Below are 20,398 nucleotides of genomic sequence, written 5' to 3' on the forward strand. Positions count from 1 at the left end.
TTCTCCAGCATTTGGTGTTGTCGTTTTTTATTTTAGTCACTCTGTTAGGTGTGTAATGTTTCATTGTGGTTTTACCTTACATTTCCCTGATAGTTAATGATCTTGACTGTTCATGTGGACTTACTTGCGATCTGTGTGTCCTCTTTGGATATACGTGTTGGTTCATGTCTTTTACCCATTTTTTAATTGGATTATTTGTTTTTTACTGTTGAATTTACTTTAAGTTTATTTACATGAGAGAGGGAGAGCACACATGTGAGTGGGGAGGGGCAGAGAGAGAAGGAGAGAGAGAGAATCCTTAGCAGGCTCTGCCCTGTCAGCACAGAGCCCAACGCAGGGCTTGAACTCACCAACTATGAGATTGTGAACTGAGCCCAAATCAAGAGTCAGATGCTCAACTGACTGAGCCACCCAGGCGCCCCTTTATTGTCGAGTTTAGAGCTATATATATATATATATTTTTTTTAAGTTTATTTATTTATTTTGAGAGAGAGAATGGGGCAGAGAGAGGAGAGAGAATTCCCAAACAGGCTCTGCACCGTCAGCACTGAGCCTGATGTGGGGCTTGAACTCATGAACTATGAGATCGTGACCTGAGCTGAAGTCACGAGTCAGATGCTTAACCAACTGAGCCACCCAGGCATCCCTAGAGTTCTAGCTTTTAGATACTAGTCCTTTATTACATATGTGGTTTGTACATTTTTTTTTTTTTTTTGAAGTCTATAGCTTGTCTTTGCATCCTCTTGATGGAGTCTTTTATAGAGCAAAAAGTTTAAATTTTAATGCGGGCCAACTTGCTGAGAGTTTTTATTGTAAATGGTTGTTGGATTTTGTCAATTGCATTTTCTGTGTCAGTGGATATCATGATTTTTGTTTAGCCTGTTGATTTAGTGGATTACGGTGATTGATTTTCAACGTTTATTTATTTTTGGGACAGAGAGAGACAGAGCATGAACGGGGGAGGGGCAGAGAGAGAGGGAGACACAGAATCGGAAACAGGCTCCAGGCTCTGAGCCATCAGCCCAGAGCCTGACGCGGGGCTCGAACCCACGGACCGTGAGATCATGACCTGGCTGAAGTCGGACGCTTAACCGACTGCGCCACCCAGGCGCCCCTGATTGATTTTCAAAGATTGAACTAGCCTTGAATTCCTGGAACAAATTGTTTAGTCATGGCATATAATTCTTTTTATACATTGAGTTTAGTTCGGTTAAGTGTTCCTCTCCACACTGTGTTGGCTGTATCCTTAATTTATTGTATTTTCATTTTCATTCAGTAGTGTGTATTTTTGTTTTCCTCGGTACTTCCTCTTTGATCCATAGGTTATTTAGAAGTATATCACTTTGTTTCCAAATGTTTAAAGATTTCCCCATTTTTACTGATTTTTGATTTAATTCTATTGTCATCAGAAAACATACTGTATATGATTTCAGTTTTTGAAAATTTGTTGAGGTTTGTTTTATGGCCTGTGATTTAGTCTCAGTGAATGTTCCATGGGCCCTTGAGGGAAAAAAAGTGTATTCTGTTGCTCTTGGATGGAGTGTTCTATATATGTTGATTAGATCATGTTGGTTGATGATACTGAGTTCTGTGTCCTTGCTGATTATCTGTCCAAGACTACTTTTAGTTGCTGAAGTGGAGAATGTTGAAGTCCCCATTATAACTGTGGTCGTGTCTCTTAGCTCAGTCTTGCTTAATCTGTTTTGAAGGATCTGTTGTTTGTGATCTTCCTGGTGGGTTGATCCTTTTATCATTACGTAATCCCCCCCCCCCTTTTTGTTTTAAATTTGAGAGAGAGAAAGCATGTGTGAGCTGGTGAGAGGGGCAGAGGTGGGGAGGGGGAGGGGAGATCTTAAACAGGCTCTGTGCCAAGCTAATGCGCTAACCCACAACGCTGGGATCATGACCTGAGCCCAAAGCAAGAGTCATACACTCCACTGACTGAGCCAGCCAGGTGCCCCTGTAGTGTCCGTTTTTATCCTTCCTAATTTTCTCTAAAGTCCGCTTTATGTGATATTAACATAGCCACTTCTGCTTTTTTTGGACTAATGTTTACATGGTATATCTTTTTCCATCCTTTTCCTTTCAGCCTGCCTATGTCCTTGAATTTGAAGTGAGTTTCTTACAAGGGTTGTGTTTTTATCTGCTCTGCATTCTTTGCCTTATTAATTAGTATATTGAGACCATAAACATTAAAATAGGTGTTGATATGTTAGGTCTAATGCCTGGCATTTTATTATTTTGTTTGTTTCCTTTGTTTTTTTGTATCTTTATTCTTGCCTTCCTGTGAGTTACTTGAACATCTTTTAATATCCCATCTTGATTTATTTGCAGTGATTTTTAGTATATTGCTTTGTATAGTTTCTTGGTGGTTGCCTTGGGTATTACAGTGTATTTAACTTACATGGTGTTTGTTCTACCAATGAGTGAAATGTGGAAATCTTTCCATTTAAGTCCCTTTACCATCCCTACTTTTAAATATCATTGTTTTGGGTATCAGATGGCCTTGAAAGTTTTGTTTCAGTTATCACATACAATTTAGAAAACTCATGGGAAGCACCTTTCCTGATACTTGCTCGTATTTCTATACTTTCTGTTCTCTCTCCCTTCCTGGTGCTCCAAGATTTATCATTTCCTTTTGTTATCCTTAAGAGTCAGTCTGCTAGCGGCAAATTCTTTTAGTTTGCTGTGGTCTCAGATGTCTGATAGCTATTTAAGCGATTTTGATTTGTTTTAACTTTGAGTTTGAAAAGTTTCAAATATAAAAACAAGTCTCTATGTACCTGTCACTCAGCTTCAACAGGTGTTGCCATTCTTGTTCCTCGCAGTAGGGATTTTCATTTCATTTTCATTTCGCAGTAGGTGTTTTTGTTTGTTTAGTAAAAGAGCTCTTAACCTACATACCTGGCATGTGCTAAACCATGTTATGAAGCACCTTTTAAAATCCTTGCAAGAGGGGCACCTGGCTGGCTCAGTTGATTCTTTTTTTTTTTTTTTTTAAATTTTTTTTTTTCAACGTTTATTTATTTTTGGGACAGAGAGAGACAGAGCATGAATGGGGGAGGGGCAGAGAGAGAGGGAGACACAGAACCGGAAACAGGCTCCAGGCTCTGAGCCGTCAGCACAGAGCCTGACGCGGGGCTCAAACTCATGGACCGCGAGATCGTGACCCGGCTGAAGTCGGACGCTTAACCGACTGCGCCACCCAGGCGCCCCTCAGTTGACTCTTAATCTCAGGGTTGTGAGTTTGAGCCCCATGTTGGGTGTAGAGATTACTTAAAAAAAAAAAATTAAAATAAAGACAGTAAAATCCTTGCAAGAACTTTATGGACTAGACCTTAGTGGTGTCCCTGTTTTACAGGTGAAACACTGGAGGCTTAGAAGAATTAATAAGTTGCCTAAGGTCACACTTGGTATTTATTTATTCGTTTCATCAGAATGTTCCTGTGTTTCAGAGAGAACCCAACTGCTTTCTGATAGGGACTGTAACAGATTGGGAGAGCTTTGTGTTGATTAGAGAAAGCCTCATTCATTGATTTTTCTTCCTCTTCCTGGGGGTAAATGTTACATTGTTGTTTCCTTGGCTCTCCCAGATGGCCCATTTTGTCTGTAAGCAGACATGTGCCTCCTAACCAGTGGTGAAGAATGCTAAGTTATTTTGATGATGGCGTATTAAATTTCACCTTGTGTTGTTCTCCTTTTAGCTCTCTATCAACGTCTATGACTACAACTGCCACGTGGACCTGATCCGGCTGCTCCGGCTGGAAGGCGAGCTCAGCAAAGTGAGGATGGCTCGCCAGAAGATGAGTGAGATCTTTCCTTTGACTGAAGGTAATGCTTCAGCGGTCAGGCTGCTTTGATAAAAACGGAAGTGCAGGATACACATTCTTGTTTCAGTGGGATGTGTGCCTTACAGAACATTTGGAACATACAAATAAAGTGGAAAGAAGAAAGCCCATCAGCCAGTGTCAGGGATTTCTAGTTTCTCATCTTGTTGTTTTTTTCAAAACGTAGTCGTGATCGTGTAATAGTGACCCACGTTTCGGATCCTGAGTTGTTTTTTTTTTAATCCTATATCACGATGAAAACTTTATGTAATTAAACTTTTCCTGCATCTTTGTGTTTCCCATTCCAGTATTTGTGTACTTAATCCATTCTCTCAGAACTAGATAATTGTAAATGTATTACAATTAAACTTTTATAAACAGTTTTAAAAATTTTATTTATTTATTTTGAGGTAGTGTGAGCAGGGGAGGGGCAGAGAGAGAGGGGAGGGAAATCCCAAGCTGACAGCACAGAGCCCGATGTGAGGCTTGAACTCACGAACCGAACCGTGAGATTATGATCTCAGCTGAAATCAAGAGTCTGATGTGTAACCGACTGAGTCACCCAGCCACCCATTATAAACAGTTTTTTTTTTTTTTTTTTTAATTTTTTTTTTTCAACGTTTATTTATTTTTGGGACAGAGAGAGACAGAGCATGAACGGGGGAGGGGCAGAGAGAGAGGGAGACACAGAATCGGAAACAGGCTCCAGGCTCTGAGCCATCAGCCCAGAGCCTGACGCGGGGCTCGAACCCACGGACCGCGAGATCATGACCTGGCTGAAGTCGGACGTTTAACCGACTGCGCCACCCAGGCGCCCCTAAACAGTTTTTAATGTAAATGTTTTATACCTTGTTTGTTACAGGATCGTTGGGCATTTAGGTTATTTATACTTACTTGCTTATTTGAAACATAACTAAACTGTGCATCTTTGTGGTTCAGTCTTCATGAGTGTTCGTAACGGATATTTTAGGGAGGAGTTGGAAAACTCTGGTCCCAGATCCAGCTCTCCCTGCCCCGAAAGCATAACTGCCAAGTATGGAAACTGAAATCAGATCACCGAGGTTCATTCCTGGCTGTACGTCTTACTGCTGGGTGACCTTAAGTGAATTATGTAAACGTTTTAAGACTCAGTTTTCCCAGCAGTAAAATGGGGCTGATAATAGTTTCTGCCTTATAGTACATGGGTTGGAAGAGGTGTTCTGTGCACAACACTTAACAGATACCTTAGTGTGTTGTCAATGCTTAGATGCCATTTTTATTAATTATTATTACTGTCACCTACAGAATTTTGACAAAGATTAAATGGGAAATATATGTAAGTACTTTGCAGAGTATAAAATGCCCAACAGGTGTAGGATATTATGTTTCTAATTATTTGATTTGGAAGCATAAACCTTCTATGTGCTTGGTACAGGCTTTAAGAATGGAATTTCTGCGAACTGTACCAGGCTGTATAAGATGGGTGAGATGTTTGTGTGCCCGTGACTGGCAGTAAAGTCCCTGCTTTCGTCCTGCCCTTTGGTGAAGGAGATGGTGACGCAGGAGGTGCTGTTGTCTTGCAGAGCTCTGGCTGGAATGGCTGCATGACGAGATCAGCATGGCTCTGGACGGCCTGGACAGAGAGCACGTGTACGACCTCTTTGAGAAAGCTGTGAAGGATTACATCTGTAAGTTCCCCGTGCGCTTCTTCGAGGCATCTGCAGCGTCGCCCAGCGGCGGCCTCTCCTGCCCTGGACCGTACTGTGAGGTGTCACTGCTCAGGAAGGAGAGCCTTAGTCTAGCAGTTAGAAGGATTGGAGTTTGCTCATCGTTCTCATTGTCTGTGGTTGTCATTTGAGGATATTTGGTTTTCAAATTCAAGTGGAAGAAATATTTCTAGCAAGATAATGAATATAGTTACGCCTAGCACTTTTCTGGCGGGGAGAACTTACGTGGTATTTCCAGATGACTTTTACACGTTGAATGGGTTGTTTGGATTGTTTTGGACAGAATATTTTATTTATTTACTTATTTATTGTTTATTTATTAAAATTGTTTTTTAAGGTTTATTTACTTTTGAGAGAGAGAGAGAGAGGGTGTGCACTCGCGCACGAGTCGGGAAGGGGTAGAGAGAGAGAGGGAGACACAGAAAGCAAAGCAGGCTCCAGGCTCTGAGCTGTCGGCACAGAGCCCGACGTGGGGCTCGAACTCAGGAACAGCAAGATCATGACCTAGGCTGAAGTCAAATGCTTAACCGACTAAGCCACCCAGGTGCCCCCATTTTTTTAATTTTTTACGTTTTTATTTATTTTGAGAGAGAGAGAGTGCGTGTGCATGAGAGAGAGAACCCCAATGGGAGCAGAGGCAGGATCCCAAGTTGGCTCCATGCTGACAGCGCAGAGCCCGATGCGGGGCTTGAACTCATGAACTGCGAGATCGTGACCCGAGCCAAAGTCAAGTCACCCAACTGACTGAGCCACCCCGGCGCCCCCACCTTTCCCTCTTTTAAATTAAACATCTTTCTTCCATGTGTGATTTTCCCCACTTCCCGCCGTGGGCATCTCCCCTTGTGAGAAGCGTGGGTGTCTGGGCTATAGACTGCCCTGAGGGAGAGGACCTTTCATGTACCTTTTTACCAGCCAAAAAGAATTGATCGATTTTTAGTTTTTATAATCTGGATACTGAAAATTACAGGTGTTTGGGGAATATGAAATTATACCGTATGCACTTCTAGAAGCTATACTTGTGTCTCTGTTCTGATGCTGCCCCTGTGGCTTCTTAGAATCTCTTGACAGTTCGTAAGGCATGGTGGTCCCATGTTTTCTGATGATCCTGTTACCCCTTTGCTAAGGTCTCAGAGTCGTCCTTAACAGCACCGGTTCTTTTTCTCCAGGGATCTTTTGTCTCTGCCCAGACTGTGATGTTTTTAGGTCCTTTATGGTTTCTAGTCATTCCGGCTGTCCGGCCTCCACTGCCACTTAGTGCTGAAGTCAGCGCGCCTTCCTTTTCCCCAACTGCTTCAGGGCTGCTGGGGTTCAGGAAGCTGGATAACTGTGCTTCTTAGATTATGTCTGTCTCTCTGTCTCTCTCTCTTTTTTTAATGTTTTAGTTATTTTTGAGAGAGAGCAAGTGGGCGAGAGGCCGAGAGGGGAGAACAGAGGATCTGAAGGGGGCTCGGTGCTAACAGCAGCGAGCCGGATGTGGGGCTCGAACTCCCGAACTGTGAGATCATTACCTGAGCCGAAGTGGGACCCCCCACCGACTGAGCCACCCAGGTGCCCCAGATTATGTGTCTCAAAGTAGTTTTGAATGGGGACCCACAGGGCTTTTTTGTTGTTTTCAGGAGCTTTAGAACGTGGAAGTTGTGTCACATGTTTTGTGAATGTTCAGAAACCACTATGAAGCCACTTTGGTCTGCTTCTTAGTTTTTAATTGTGTTTTGCACATTTGAAGATGCATGTACTCCGATTTCAGACCATCTGGGAGGCGTTCAGTGCGCCAGTTACAGAGTATGCCTGTGGCCCTTTGGCTCTTTGATGATTTTGAAAATCGGGTTCCTTGGTCTTTGGAGAAGGCCTCGTGCAGGGACTTCATGTCCTGCTTTGGAACCTGGAGTCCAATGACTCATTATTTGCTTCTCGTAATTATTGTGGACCCTGTACCCTTGGGTTTTCTGAGTTTAAAATACTACTCATAATTTTTACACCTTTTTAGATTGTTTAAATATTGGAAGGAGTTGTGAGGTAATCCATTGAAAATTCCCTTCTCTTCCCTTCTCTTCGGAGGATGAGCTGTTTCATAGACCATCTGTAGACATGACTCAACCATCACCAAGGGTTTCTGCTCCAAGAGCTGCTCTTTTCCTTTGTTTTTCTTTTTTTTTAAGATTTCATTTTTTAAAGTGATGTCTACACCCCACGTGGGGCTCAAACTCATAACCCCAGGATCAAGAGTCACATGCTCTTCTGATGGAGTCAGCTGGGCGCCCCTCTTTTCCTTTTTTCTTTTGCAGCCTGTATGGAAGCTCGGTACTGATGAACTAAAACAGAGTAGCTGACGAACTTTGGCTAAGGTCTTTGAAATAAACCCGTTTCAGTGAAAAAGCAAGCCTTGGGAAAACGTACAGTAATTCTCATATAGGCTTCTTTATTTTTTAAGTGTTTTTATTTTACAAGGTTAGTTAGCACAGGCCCGTGAAATTATTTTCAGGTCTTTGAAAAGTGACTTAGTAGGCAAAATGTGTGCCATAAGAATCACTGCCTTTCTGAAGAGTTTAGTTCATCAGTCTGCTCTTAAAAGCAGCAGGGGTGAGTATATGAAAAGTGTAAAAAGAAAGTGGGAAAAAAACCCAGGGCCACCAGGTCTTTTCTGTTGTTGCTGTGTAAACATCATTATACCTGGAGACTTAAAATACAGACTTCTGGTGACAGGATTGGTGCTTTTAATTTGTTCTTTCACTTCAAACAGTAGGTTTAAAAAGGAATCAGTGGGGGCGCCTGGGTGGCGCAGTCGGTTAAGCGTCCGACTTCAGCCAGGTCACGATCTCGCGGTCCGTGAGTTCGAGCCCCGCGTCCGGCTCTGGGCTGATGGCTCGGAGCCTGGAGCCTGTTTCCGATTCTGTGTCTCCCTCTCTCTCTGCCCCTCCCCCGTTCATGCTCTGTCTCTCTCTGTCCCAAAAATAAATAAACGTTGAAAAAAAAAAAAAAAAAAAGGAATCAGTGTTCAGAAGTTAAAAAATTCTGGGCTTTGCAATCTTTCTGAAAGTTGACTCAGATTCGTAACTATTTTTTTTTTTTTTTTTTTTTTTTAAATTTTTTTTTTTCAACGTTTATTTATTTTTGGGACAGAGAGAGACAGCGCATGAACGGGGGAGGGGCAGAGAGAGAGGGAGACACAGAATCGGAAACAGGCTCCAGGCTCTGAGCCATCAGCCCAGAGCCTGACGCGGGGCTCGAACTCACGGACTGTGAGATTGTGACCTGGCTGAAGTCGGACGCTTAACCGACTGCGCCACCCAGGCGCCCCTCGTAACTATTTTCGTTAAACTCTGTTAGTGGATTCCTTCAGTTTTAATAAATAAGCTTGATAATCACAGTCGTATTACATATTACCTCCTGGCATATTCTGTTTATGAAGTAAAACTCGGTAATCGAAACCTAGTAGGAACATGGTTTAAGATACACTTCTTTTTGAGCTGCAGTGTTAGCATTATATGTAAGTTGGGATGCTTGTTGATGTTCCGTTAACATTTTATATGAATTTGTACTGTTTTGGTGGGCACGTTTATTTTGCGATGCATCAGAACAAAAATTTTGATATTTGGGTATTTCATATCCTGAACTGATTAGAACACTTCTTCTTAGGTCCTAACATTTGGCTCGAGTACGGCCAGTACTCAGTCGGTGGGATTGGGCAGAAAGGTGGCCTTGAGAAAGTCCGCTCTGTGTTTGAAAGGGCACTCTCATCGGTTGGCTTACATATGACCAAAGGACTCGCCATCTGGGAGGCTTACCGGGAGTTTGAAAGTGCGATTGTGGAAGCTGCCCGGGTGAGTGCCCCCGTCTCTGGGCCCAGTGCTTGCCTTTGAACAGTCGGGGCTCTTTGTAAGTGGTCTTGGAGGAACACCGCTAACAAAACACCAGTCCCCTAGTGGGTGGGCGGTAAAGTAAATCGGTAGTCTTTGTGGAATAGCAAGAATGATTTGTTGGACTGAAAAGCAAATGACCCTATGATTTTTTCCTGATGTTTAAAAAAATACTACTATTTCAGTTACTGGTTCCAGGTGAATACACAAGAATAACCACGTCACTCTAAAACACACACACACACACACACATATATATACACACACATATACACACACACATATATACAAACACGTATATATGTGCACATATACACATACATATATATATGTATGTGTGTATGTGTCGTGTCCAATAGTAACTGCAAGAGATCTGACCCCATCATAATTAGATTTTTTAAACTCTCATTTACAGGATTTTACAGCCCCTCCCAGTGTCCCCTCTCCCCTGTGTGTGTGTATGCACAGAGTTAGTGTTGGCAGTTAGCGGAGCCCGCCGGCAGTTAGGTCATTAACTAAAGTGGCGCTCTCCCTTCTTGGTGACATCCCTATTGAAGAGCCTGCAGCGGTGCCTCTAGCTCACCCCGACTGAGGCATCAGGGCCGACGCCTTTGGCTGACCCAGCCCTGCTGGGCCCTGCGCCCGCAGTCCCCCCTCGACACTCGGGCGCTTGCCGTCCCCTGTTCCCACGCCGTTCCTTCTCTCTTGCTACGTCCGGAGAGCCTGCAGATGCACCCCAGGTGCCAGCTCCCCCGGGAGTCCTTCCCGATCTCCTCCCTTCATAACGAACCGCAGCCTCCAAAACCAGCTTAAATAAAGCCAGCCACGGGACTTCGATACCAGTGATACTTTTGTGATATCTCCATTCGGCCCCGTGGTAGTCATTTGTATAGAATATAGTCTGTATATGCGTTTCTTATATTCCTTTTTGCTTTTCACTCCATCTTAAACACTTAGTAGCAGAGACCAGTTTATTTTTGAATCCCTTGCAACGTTTGTCACAATACCTTATGCCTAAGAGGTCAGATACAGTTTTTTACTTTCAACTAAAAACTTGTTGAAATATTTTTTGAAGTAGGAAGAACCAAAAAGTTTGTAATTTACTACACATTTGCTTCTTTAGCCCATAGCTGGCTTCCTTTCCCCTTTTGACCGGGAACAAACCTTTGATTCACAGCTGGAGAAAGTCCACAGTCTCTTCCGGCGACAGTTGGCGATCCCACTCTTTGGTAAGAGAAACCGACATGTCAGTAGCCGGCCCTTCCTCCATGGTTTTTAAAATGCCTGGGGGGTCTGTCCTGTCATTAGTCCTTTCCTAGCATCCTGTGAGGCAAATGTCGCTGGTGTTCTTGCTCTCACTGGACAGTGTCACTGTGTATTGGTAAAAACATACCTTGAATTGTTAATGCTCAAGAGGATTCTGAGGGTCAGCAGCAGACTTCCTGACTCGGTTTCCTACGTTAAGACGTTGTTGGTGGAGAGGAGGGGTCACTATAAGGGGTAGGGAGGCTGACCCCCTATATTTTCTGGGGAAGCTTTATTGAGTAAGGGTTCCATTGTGAACATTTTCTCTTTAGGAGTAATCTCTTCGGTATCAGAATGGGGATTTTCCACAGGCTTCTATCATTCTTCCGGGGGCGGGGGGAGGGATGTGATTTGGTTCAGGAGCACTGTTGACTGGAAGTGTTCCCATCTGAATTTCTTGGGGGTTTGGTAAGGATTTTCCTTTTTGGGTAAATATATTTTGGTAAGCCAAGCCTTTGAAGCTCTGGTATTGAGTGTGAGCGGCACCTGGAGGATTTTTCTGGGCATGGGAAGAGTTGGGTGCTTCCATCTTATTTGTTCCCTAGGCCAGGTTACGCGTTGCACACCCCTGGCACTTCTGGATAACTACTTGAGCCCAGGCATAGTTTCTCTTTTTACTTCACGGTTTATTTGGATTTGATTTGACAGATTTGTAAAATGGCTGGCTTTCCAGTTGAATCCTTGGGCGATACGCAGAAAAGCCTAGAACTCAGTGGCTTGTAGGTGTCCCCTCATGTACCACTGTGACATGGCACAGCCCAGTGAGTAGAACATGACCTTGAGCCTTACTGCCTGGCTCAAGGCCTTGCTCTACCATTTGATGTAACTCTCTGCTTGCGTTTCCTCATCTGCAAAATGGGGATCACGATAGAACCTATTCCATAGAGTTGTGAGGATCAAATGAGTTAGTGGATGGAGAGTATTAGATCATAGGAAGCAGTGGGTGAGTGTTGCTATTATTTAATTAACTGCTTAGTTAGTTGGTAGGGCTGCTTGGGGAGTTGCCTTGAGACAGAATCTTAAGGTCAAGTCCGGGCCCAGTAGAAGATCCGATCCTAAGAGCTGTTGTGGCCGCTGATGTGGGAGGGGCTAGCAACATCCGAGTCTCATGGTTTCATCTCTGGTTGGGTTGATAAAACCCATGGCAAGACCTACGGGGCTGAATCCATCTTTCAATAGATATGGAGGCAACATTTGCAGAGTATGAAGAATGGTCAGAAGACCCAATACCGGAGTCGGTAATTCAGAACTATAACAAAGCACTGCAGCAGCTGGAGAAATACAAACCCTATGAAGAAGCGCTGGTAAGTGTTGGCCTCTTTTACGGTAAACGCGTCCCTGCAAACTTTATGCTGATCGATAGTTGCAAATAAAGCGGTATCTTTAAAATCTGTTTTGTTGTGAAATGTGTAGAGTGTATAAATGTGTACGTGCAGTTTACATCCTAATAATAAAGTGAACGTCCATGTACCCACCACCCAGGTTAAGAAATAGAACATTGCCAGTACCTTAGAAGTCTCCTATGTGCCCCTCTCCGATTGCTTCCTCTTCCCTCTCCCGAGAGGTAATCACTTTCCTGACTTTTGTGATAATCATTCCCTCGCTTTTCTTTATAGTTTTACAATCTACGAACATACCTTTGATTAACGTATTGTTTCATTTTGCTTGTTTTTTGAGCTTTTATATAATGGGATCATGCTGTGTATTTTCTTTCATCGACCATGTTTTTGGGTTGTACCCGTGTTGATAAGTATAGTCCATTTGTTTCCACGGCTATCGAGTTGTGTATGTGTGTGCCTCGATTTGTTGACTCGTGTTCCTAGGTAGTTGGGTCGCTTTCCCGTGTTTTGCTAGGAGGAGCAGCATGTTTCCGACCGTTCTTGGATGTATCTCTTGGTACACGTGTGAGGAGAGTTCCTCCAGAGCGTGCACCTAGGAATGGAATTGCTGGATCGTCCCGTCCTGCGGGACTGTTTTCCGCGTCATCGGCTGACGCTCCTAGTGGGGGGTTCTCAGCGAACTCGGGGTTCTCGTCGCCCTCACCAGCCTTGGATATCGACATACTCAAATTTTACCCATTCTGATGGATCTGAGGTGTAGCTTTAATTCGCATTTCCCTGGTTACTACTAAAGTTGAGCATTTTTTTCACATCTGTTGGCATTCAGGTTTCCTTTTTTGTGAGGTACCTGTTGAAGTCTGTGACTCATTTCCCTTTCATTTGTGTTTTTTTTAATTAATTCGGAGGAACCTCAGATCTTAATCCTTACTTTTGGTTGTATGTATCGCAAAAACTTCCCCCAAGTTTGTGATTTGTCTTTTCAAGGTGTTTAATGGCATCTTTCGATGACTGGTTCTTAATTTCACTCTAATTGGATTTATCATCCTTTGTCTTACAGTTTGCGCTTTTGTTACGCTTAAGAAATCTCTCCATGTTCCAAGCTCATGGCTGTTCTTAGCTCCGTTTTCTTCTGAAAGTTTATGGTTGTGTGTTTCATGTTTAGATCTTCGTATGGAATTGATTTTTGCATATAGCATGAGATGGGGTCCAGTTTAATTTTTCCATATGAGACCAGTTTTCCAGCACCAATTTTGATAATTCCATCTTTCCCTCGTTGATGTGCCGGCCCACATCTGTCATAGATTAGCTCTCCATTTGTGTATCTGTTTCTGGGCTTTCTATTCTGCCCCACTGGTTTATTTTATACTATCATAATACTGATAGTTTTATAAATTTTGCTCGTAGGTGACATGAATCCCACCCATGTTGTTCCTCTTCAAGAGTGTTTTGTCTTTCTTTAGTCCCTTTTTTTTAAAAAAATAAATGTTATTCATTTATTAAGTTTATTTGTTTATTTTGAGAGAGAGAGAGACAGAGCGTGCGAGCAGGGGAGGGGCAAAGAGAGAGGGAGAGAGAGAGAGAATCCCAAGCAGGCTCCACACTGCCAGCACAAAACCCGATGCGGGGCTCCCACAAACTGTGAGATCATGACCTGAGCCAAAATCAAGAGTTGGACGCTTAACTGATAGAGCCACCCAGGCACCCCTGTTTTCTTACTGCTTCTGTTGAATAGAATCAGCTTTTCAAATTTTATTTAAAAAGCTGTTGAATTTTTTTTTTGTTGGAATTACATTTTCTCTGTAGATCAATTTGGGGAAGAATATACATCTTTAAAATTTTGAGTCTTCCAATCTCTGAACGTGGTTTATAGGTCTTTGCTATTTAGGCTGTGTCTTTCTGTAAAATTGTTTAAATTTATTTTTGTCTTCTATATTAATTTTTGTCTGTTTTCTTTATAAATTCTTAGCAATGATTTATTGATTCTTTTGGATTTTCTGTGTTGACCATAGTATTTGGTTTTTGTTTTGTTGACCATAAGATTGTCTGTAAGTGGTGTTTTTCAACCTTTCTTGGCCTTAGAATACTTTCAGCTTCATTTACCATCCCTCAGATTTACACTCTTGTTTTCTTGTATTTCTTGTCTTTTTGTTTAACCTGAGAGGCATCCTTGTTAATCTTGCATTATACAGCCCCACCCTGTCTGCATTCACTTATGTCCATTTCCCGTTTTTCTTTGCTCTTTTTCCCTTCCCGTCTTGCATCCTAGAGAGCTTTCATCTGGAATCTTTTTTTTTTTTTTTTTTTTTTTTTTTTTTTTGCTTCAGATACACCCTTTGAGAGTCTCCTGCACTGGATATTTGCTGGTGACAGATGGTCTCAGTTTTAATTTGAAAAGGTCTTTCACTTTGGTCTCCTTGAAAGTTCATTTCTCAGGATGTAGAATTCTCGACTGGCAGTTACGTCTCCTGTCTTGCTTCTGTCGTTGGCTGTTAAGAAGTCAGCTTCTTTGATGCCAATCCTTGTTTTTTCTCCGGCCCATTTTAAGATCTCTTTGGTTTTGTTTGATGTCCTGTAATTTCATTACAGGAGGTCCAGGGGTGGATATCTTTGTATTTATCCTTTTGGGGGTTAGTTGGGCTTCTTGGCTCTGCTTTTGGTATCTTGTGGCATAGTAAGGACAGAGACTTTGAGAGCCAGGCTACCTCGAGTTTGAATGTTAGCTCTGCCAGTTACTAGCTCTCAGACTTCGTTCTTAGCCGCCTTGTGTATCGGTCGCCTCGAATGTAAGAGGGGGTAATAATGACACCTCATTGTGAAGATCACATCCTTAATAGATCTCATACCAGCAAAGGCTTAACCTTCACTTAGATTTCGTTCTTAGTATTTCTTGTTTCTTTGCCGGTTTGCTGATGTTTTTCAAGACGTTTTTCATATTTAATCCAGCAATTTTAAGTTGTTTTCAGTGGCAGTCTGCCTGGGCAACTAGTTTGTCATTACAACTAGAAACCGAGGCCCTCTACAACATCATCTTTCTATGTTCAGAGCGTGCGTGCTCTCCTGCTGGCCCGCGTGTGCTCTGTCTCCCTTCTTCACATGTAAATGATTGGAGGTGGTTGTATTTCTCAAAGCGTCATTAGTGAAATCCTCATCCAGTTTGATGTTAGGATCTTCAGCAGAGGGTGGCTGAAAAGCAAGGTTGAACAAGGTTTTTGTCTGAAAAGAATTTGGACTGTTGGTCTTTGGAGCAGTCAGCATTCGGCCTCGTGTCTTCCCTTTTCTGCCTGTGCCTGCGTCCCGGCGGGAGCTGGTATGTGGGGTGAGAAACCTGAAGTACCACACGGCACCGAAGTGCTGCAGTGTGGTTGCCCTCCCTCGCTCAGTAGGCCAAGGAAGGGACTTCCGTTTTGGAGCGATGGCTAGCCGTGGTCATTGGCAAAGGTGTTTCTCCTTCATTTGGTTTCTGGTGGATGCTGTCATCAGAAATCCTGTGGCCTAGGGATGGGTCCGGGAAAGGGTTGATGGAGTCTTTGTAACTGCTGCCGTGGAGAGGCACCCCGGACCTCACTCTGCCGGTCAGATTGCGGAGGTACCCGGGGTGGGGATTGGTGATTCTGATTGACGTAGCCAGTCTTGCCAGGATTTAATATGAAGATGTGTTGTGCTTCCTCCCGGTGTTGAGTAGCTCATTTCGACTTCATTGTGCTTCCCCTGCCTTCCCTAGTTGCAAGCAGAGGCACCCAGACTGGCTGAATATCAGGCGTACATCGATTTTGAGATGAAAATCGGCGACCCTGCTCGCGTCCAGTTGATCTTCGAGCGCGCCCTGGTCGAGAACTGCCTCGTCCCAGATTTGTGGATCCGCTACAGTCAGTACCTAGTAAGACGACCTGACTTGTTCTAACTTCGTTTCCTTTTTACCGATTGAGAGTCTATGCGAAGGAACTCAGCCAGGGCGCCGGGAGTCAGCCGCGTGCTGCTCCTCTCTGCGCTCTCCCCTTTCCCTCCTCTTCCTTTCGCCCTGTTGGCCAACCCGTGAGGTTCTGCTGTTTCAAGTCCTGTCAGACTGATCATGCTAACTGTGGGAAAAATGGGCACGGTTTTCCTGTTGAGGGCTTTGCGACACCAGTGTTTTTCTTTTCACTTTGTATTCTGGAGAAAAGGTACACCTGGCACATAGATGAGGAAAGGCGGAACCTGGCGTGCCGTCACCCAGCTTCAACGGTTAACTCACGGCACTAGTCTAGTTCCATCTGTGTGCTTACCTTCTCCCCCCTTCCATGCGAAGCAGATCCAGAAGTCACATTTCACTGGCGAGTACGTCAGTATGTGCGTATAAAAGATTTGAGTCAGGGTGCAAACTGGGTCCATCCACGCGGCTAGGCTGATATCCCTTAAAGCTGTTTTCATCTCTGGTCTCCCCTCTCCTCAATTCCCCTTTGCGATTTTTTTGTCGAAGAGACCAGTCACGAGAATTTCTAAGGAAATTTCTTTTGTCAGCTGGTCGTGCTGGAAAGGTCTCGTGGATGGTGAAGCCTGTAACAGTAGCATTTTATCTCCTCACCGTGAACTTCTTCATCGTAGGATCGGCAGCTGAAAGTAAAGGATTTGGTTTTATCTGTGCATAATCGTGCCGTTAGAAACTGCCCCTGGACAGTTGCCCTGTGGAGCCGTTACCTCTTGGCCATGGAAAGACACGGAGTTGACCATCAAGTGATTTCCGGTGCGAATGTTTTTGTGGGAAGACTCTTAAACTTTCTGTTCCAAGCCAGAAAGATAGCTGTCACAGAGTCATTAGGTCAGCCTTTCCCTGGGTGTTGAGTTTGGGATATTGGGTGTTAGTGACAAAAAAGGCCCTAAGTGGGAGATAACTTGGTTGTGTTTTTGTCTTCTCAGAGCCAAAGAATGCTGACATTCTTTGTGATTTTCCAAGAAGTTGGGTCTTCTCTCCAATCTGACTTGGCCTGGAATTCTCTTAGTGTAGGACATCGTGTGGAATCTACCCCTTTTAGAACACGGTCCAAATCCTGTAGTAGCTTTTCTTTTGAACATGTCTCTCTAGCTCACTTCACTTTGTTGTATCCTATCATTATTGTTGTAAGTCATACAGTATCTGATAGTCAGTAGAGGTTTTTGTAACAATCTTGAGAACTTATATTAGCTTCTTTTTGAATTGGTAACAAATCCTGGCTTTTTCTTCCAATTCCAGCGACCTTCGAGAAAGCTTTGAGTGCCGGCTTCATTCAGGCCACTGATTATGTGGAAATTTGGCAGGCGTACCTTGATTACCTGAGGAGAAGGGTTGATTTCAAACAAGGTATTTAAATTTGTGTGTCAGATTCGGTTCTTTTTTCTCAACATACCTTCTGCTGAGATGTCCCAGGTTGCCCAGATACATCATGATTAGGCAGATGATGTAGACCAGCCACTGGTAACTGTTTGCCCCCAGAAATTTTGGCTATTTAAATCTTCTCACAAGTCCTGCTGTGAATTGTAAAGGAAGAGAGTTAAGGTCCTTCTCTTTTATTCTGGCTCCTGCCAGCCTCTTTCGTCTCATTTCTCTCCTCTCTCCCTTCTATAGATCCTAAATAGTTCTTTAGGTAGGACTCCTGTATGTCTTTTAAATCTTTGAATCTCTGTAGGATCCCCTGCCTTCTTCCCTTTTCTCGTAAAAAAAAAAAAAAAAAAAAAAAAAAGGCATCAGAAACCCCTGACTTGCCCTCATGCAGGTGGCCTTCAGCCATTCTCCCAGCTGGGCGAGACCCCCTCTGCTGTGGTCCCACACACGGCACCCTGTGCTCACCTTTGTGGTGCTGTCCGTGATGGGTGCTGTTGTAGCCTTTCTCCCCAGCTATGTGATGAGGGCAGGAGCTGATGCCAGATGCACAACGGGCTCCCAGGAGTTGCACTGTGGGATTTAAAAAATAAAAAAGACATGGTACGTGGTTTCACGAAGCCAAACCTCTTTTGCAATTTCTGACAGACTCCAGTAAAGAGCTGGAAGAGCTGAGGTCTGCGTTCACTCGCGCCTTGGAGTATCTGAAGCAGGAGGTGGAGGAGCGTAAGTGTGGCTTCGACCTGTTCCCTTTTCCGCTCGTCTCCTGTTCTTGGTGGATGTGCCTTCTCAGTCAGAGGCTCTGGGTCTCTAAATTGATTTCTGATTTTGACTAACTCTGTTCTTACAGGTTTCAATGAGAGCGGAGATCCAAGCTGCATGATCATGCAGAACTGGGCTAGGATTGAGGTAAATGTTTCCGACACGCCTGTCGGTTCCAGCCCGCTTTGAAGGACGCGTGTGTCGTTAATGTGGCTGAGTCTGAATCTTAGGTGATGGTCCAGGGTCTGTAAGGATCTCTGTTACATATCTAGCTCGGTGCACATTCACTCATACCTCAGAGAAAACACTGGCACGCAGTTAAGAAGCTATGCGGCAGACATTGGAACGCCCATCACTCTGCACCCCTTGCCTCCGTCCCTCAGTGCCTTGTTCGTCAGGCTGTACCGGGTGTGGACTGTTCGCCAGGTGTTTCACTGTGTGCTGGGGAGATAGACCTGCCTCGTGCTCCTAAGGCTTTCATCTCGTGTAGGAGACAGGAGTTTGACGGATAATTAGGGGACACAGTGAATTGAGTGTTACTGTTGGACCAAGGACCCCGAATCAAGAAGATACGGAACCTGCCCTTGATCAGCTCACAGAACTGTGAAATTCTTTTTTTTTCTTTTAACGTATATTTATTATGTTTATTTTTGAGAGAGAGAGAGAAAGAGAGGGAGAGAGCGGGGGAGGGGCAGAGAGAGAGAGGGAGACACAGAGTCTGAAGCGGGCTCCAGGCTCCAAGCTGTCAGCACAGAGCCCGATGCGGGGCTCGAACCCACGAACCGCGAGATCACCACCTGAGCCGCAGTCGGACACTTAACCGACTGAGCCCCCCAGGCACTTCCAGAATTGTGAAATTCGAACCACATTTTATTTTCTGAGAGGGGTCAGGTCAAAGAAACAGATGTCTGTCAGGTTCACAGAGAGGTTCACTTGCCCAAGTGGCACAGCAGGGGGCCTCCTCCTAGAGCAGTCTTTCTTTCTCCGCATTGCCTCAGATTAAACACTCGTAGTTCAGCTTGATAAAAATAAAACACGATTGTCCAGCTAGTTCTGTCGTAAGTACCTGTGGGCTCCTGCTCTTTGCTCTCAAATAGGTTAGGCAGGCAGCTAGAGGCTTGTCCCCTTGGAGAGGCTGGCGTGGTTGAGCCGAGCCCGTCGCCATGGAAGGTGGCTGGGAATGTCCAGGGAGTTACGTCACATGCACAGTTAGTGGGGGGTTTTTAAAGCCTGTCTGTTTGAGGTGTGTTTTGTTACGGGTGCCAACGTCGGTAAGGTTTGAATCTTTCCTAATGGAGCCCGTTAATGCGTTTCAGGCTCGACTGTGCAATAACATGCAGAAAGCTCGGGAACTCTGGGACAGCATCATGACCAAAGGGAACGCCAAGTATGCCAACATGTGGCTTGAATATTACAACCTGGAAAGGTAACTGATCTGGGGGTGCTTTTGGTGGTGCTTGTCAGGGGTAACCCGTCTTCCCTCCCGGCTGACTCCTGCCAGCTTGGGCCTGCTCCTTACCTCAGGCCGGTCCCCCCCCACTCCAATTAGCCTCTCTTTTGTTGGGGGCTGTGTGTATAATGGGCGAGGCTAGGGAACCGAACCTACTGTTTTATGCTTGGGCTTGTCTTACAGCCGTGCGTTTCTTTCTGTTTGTTATTTTGGTTTGTTTTGATTTTTGGAGATGAAGGTTTTATGTGACTTTTGGGGGGAACTATTTTTTATATTTGCTTTGGATGTAAGAGTAGAAACTATTAAAAAACGAAGAGAAGAAAACCCCAAATTTTCTGTAGTGACAGACCCAGAGGACATAACCCTTGTTAGCTAATAGTTTGGGTATGTTCCTTGAGAGTTTTTTAGATTTAAATTTTTAAAAAATTATTTTTATTTTAGGGGCACCTGGGTGGCTCAGTCGGTTAAGCGCTGGACTTTGGCTTAGGTCATGATCTCATGGTTTGTGGGTTTGAGCTCCGTGTGCTGACGGCTCAGAGCCTGGCGCCTGCTTCGGATTCTGTGTCTCCCTCTCTCTCGGCCCCTCCCTCGCTGACATTCATTCTCATTCTCATTCTCATTCTCATTCTCTCTCTCTCTCTCTCTCTCTCTCTCTCAAAAATAAATAAACATTAAAAAAATTATTTTTATTTTATTTTTTTGAGGAAGCGCATGCACGAGTTAGGGAGGGGCACAGGGAGAGGGAGAATCTTAAGCAGGTTCCATGCCCAGTGCAGACCCCCATGTGGGGCTCGATCCCATGACTGTGAGATCATGGCC

At 44.2% G+C, this 20,398-nt stretch overlaps 1 protein-coding gene across 2 annotated transcripts in view; it reads left to right on the forward strand.

The window, feature by feature from the left end:
• The window catches only part of SART3 (spliceosome associated factor 3, U4/U6 recycling protein), a 37,640-nt gene that overhangs the window by 5,968 nt on the left and 11,274 nt on the right, over nucleotides 1-20,398 (forward strand). Inside the window, exons 2-12 of one of the 2 annotated variants that reach the window (XM_030335922.1) lie at nucleotides 3,705-3,831; nucleotides 5,390-5,494; nucleotides 9,170-9,354; nucleotides 10,514-10,619; nucleotides 11,875-11,999; nucleotides 15,757-15,912; nucleotides 16,617-16,755; nucleotides 17,242-17,349; nucleotides 18,016-18,093; nucleotides 18,218-18,276; nucleotides 19,446-19,555. In XM_030335922.1, coding sequence (XP_030191782.1) covers nucleotides 3,705-3,831; nucleotides 5,390-5,494; nucleotides 9,170-9,354; nucleotides 10,514-10,619; nucleotides 11,875-11,999; nucleotides 15,757-15,912; nucleotides 16,617-16,755; nucleotides 17,242-17,349; nucleotides 18,016-18,093; nucleotides 18,218-18,276; nucleotides 19,446-19,555 — 1,298 coding nt within the window. The remainder of the gene's footprint in view (nucleotides 1-3,704; nucleotides 3,832-5,389; nucleotides 5,495-9,169; nucleotides 9,355-10,513; nucleotides 10,620-11,874; nucleotides 12,000-15,756; nucleotides 15,913-16,616; nucleotides 16,756-17,241; nucleotides 17,350-18,015; nucleotides 18,094-18,217; nucleotides 18,277-19,445; nucleotides 19,556-20,398) is intronic. The other variant, XM_030335923.1, reaches the window with a different exon arrangement.

This window comes from Lynx canadensis, chromosome D3, assembly GCF_007474595.2.
Source record: "Lynx canadensis isolate LIC74 chromosome D3, mLynCan4.pri.v2, whole genome shotgun sequence".
Lineage (NCBI taxonomy): Eukaryota > Metazoa > Chordata > Mammalia > Carnivora > Felidae > Lynx > Lynx canadensis.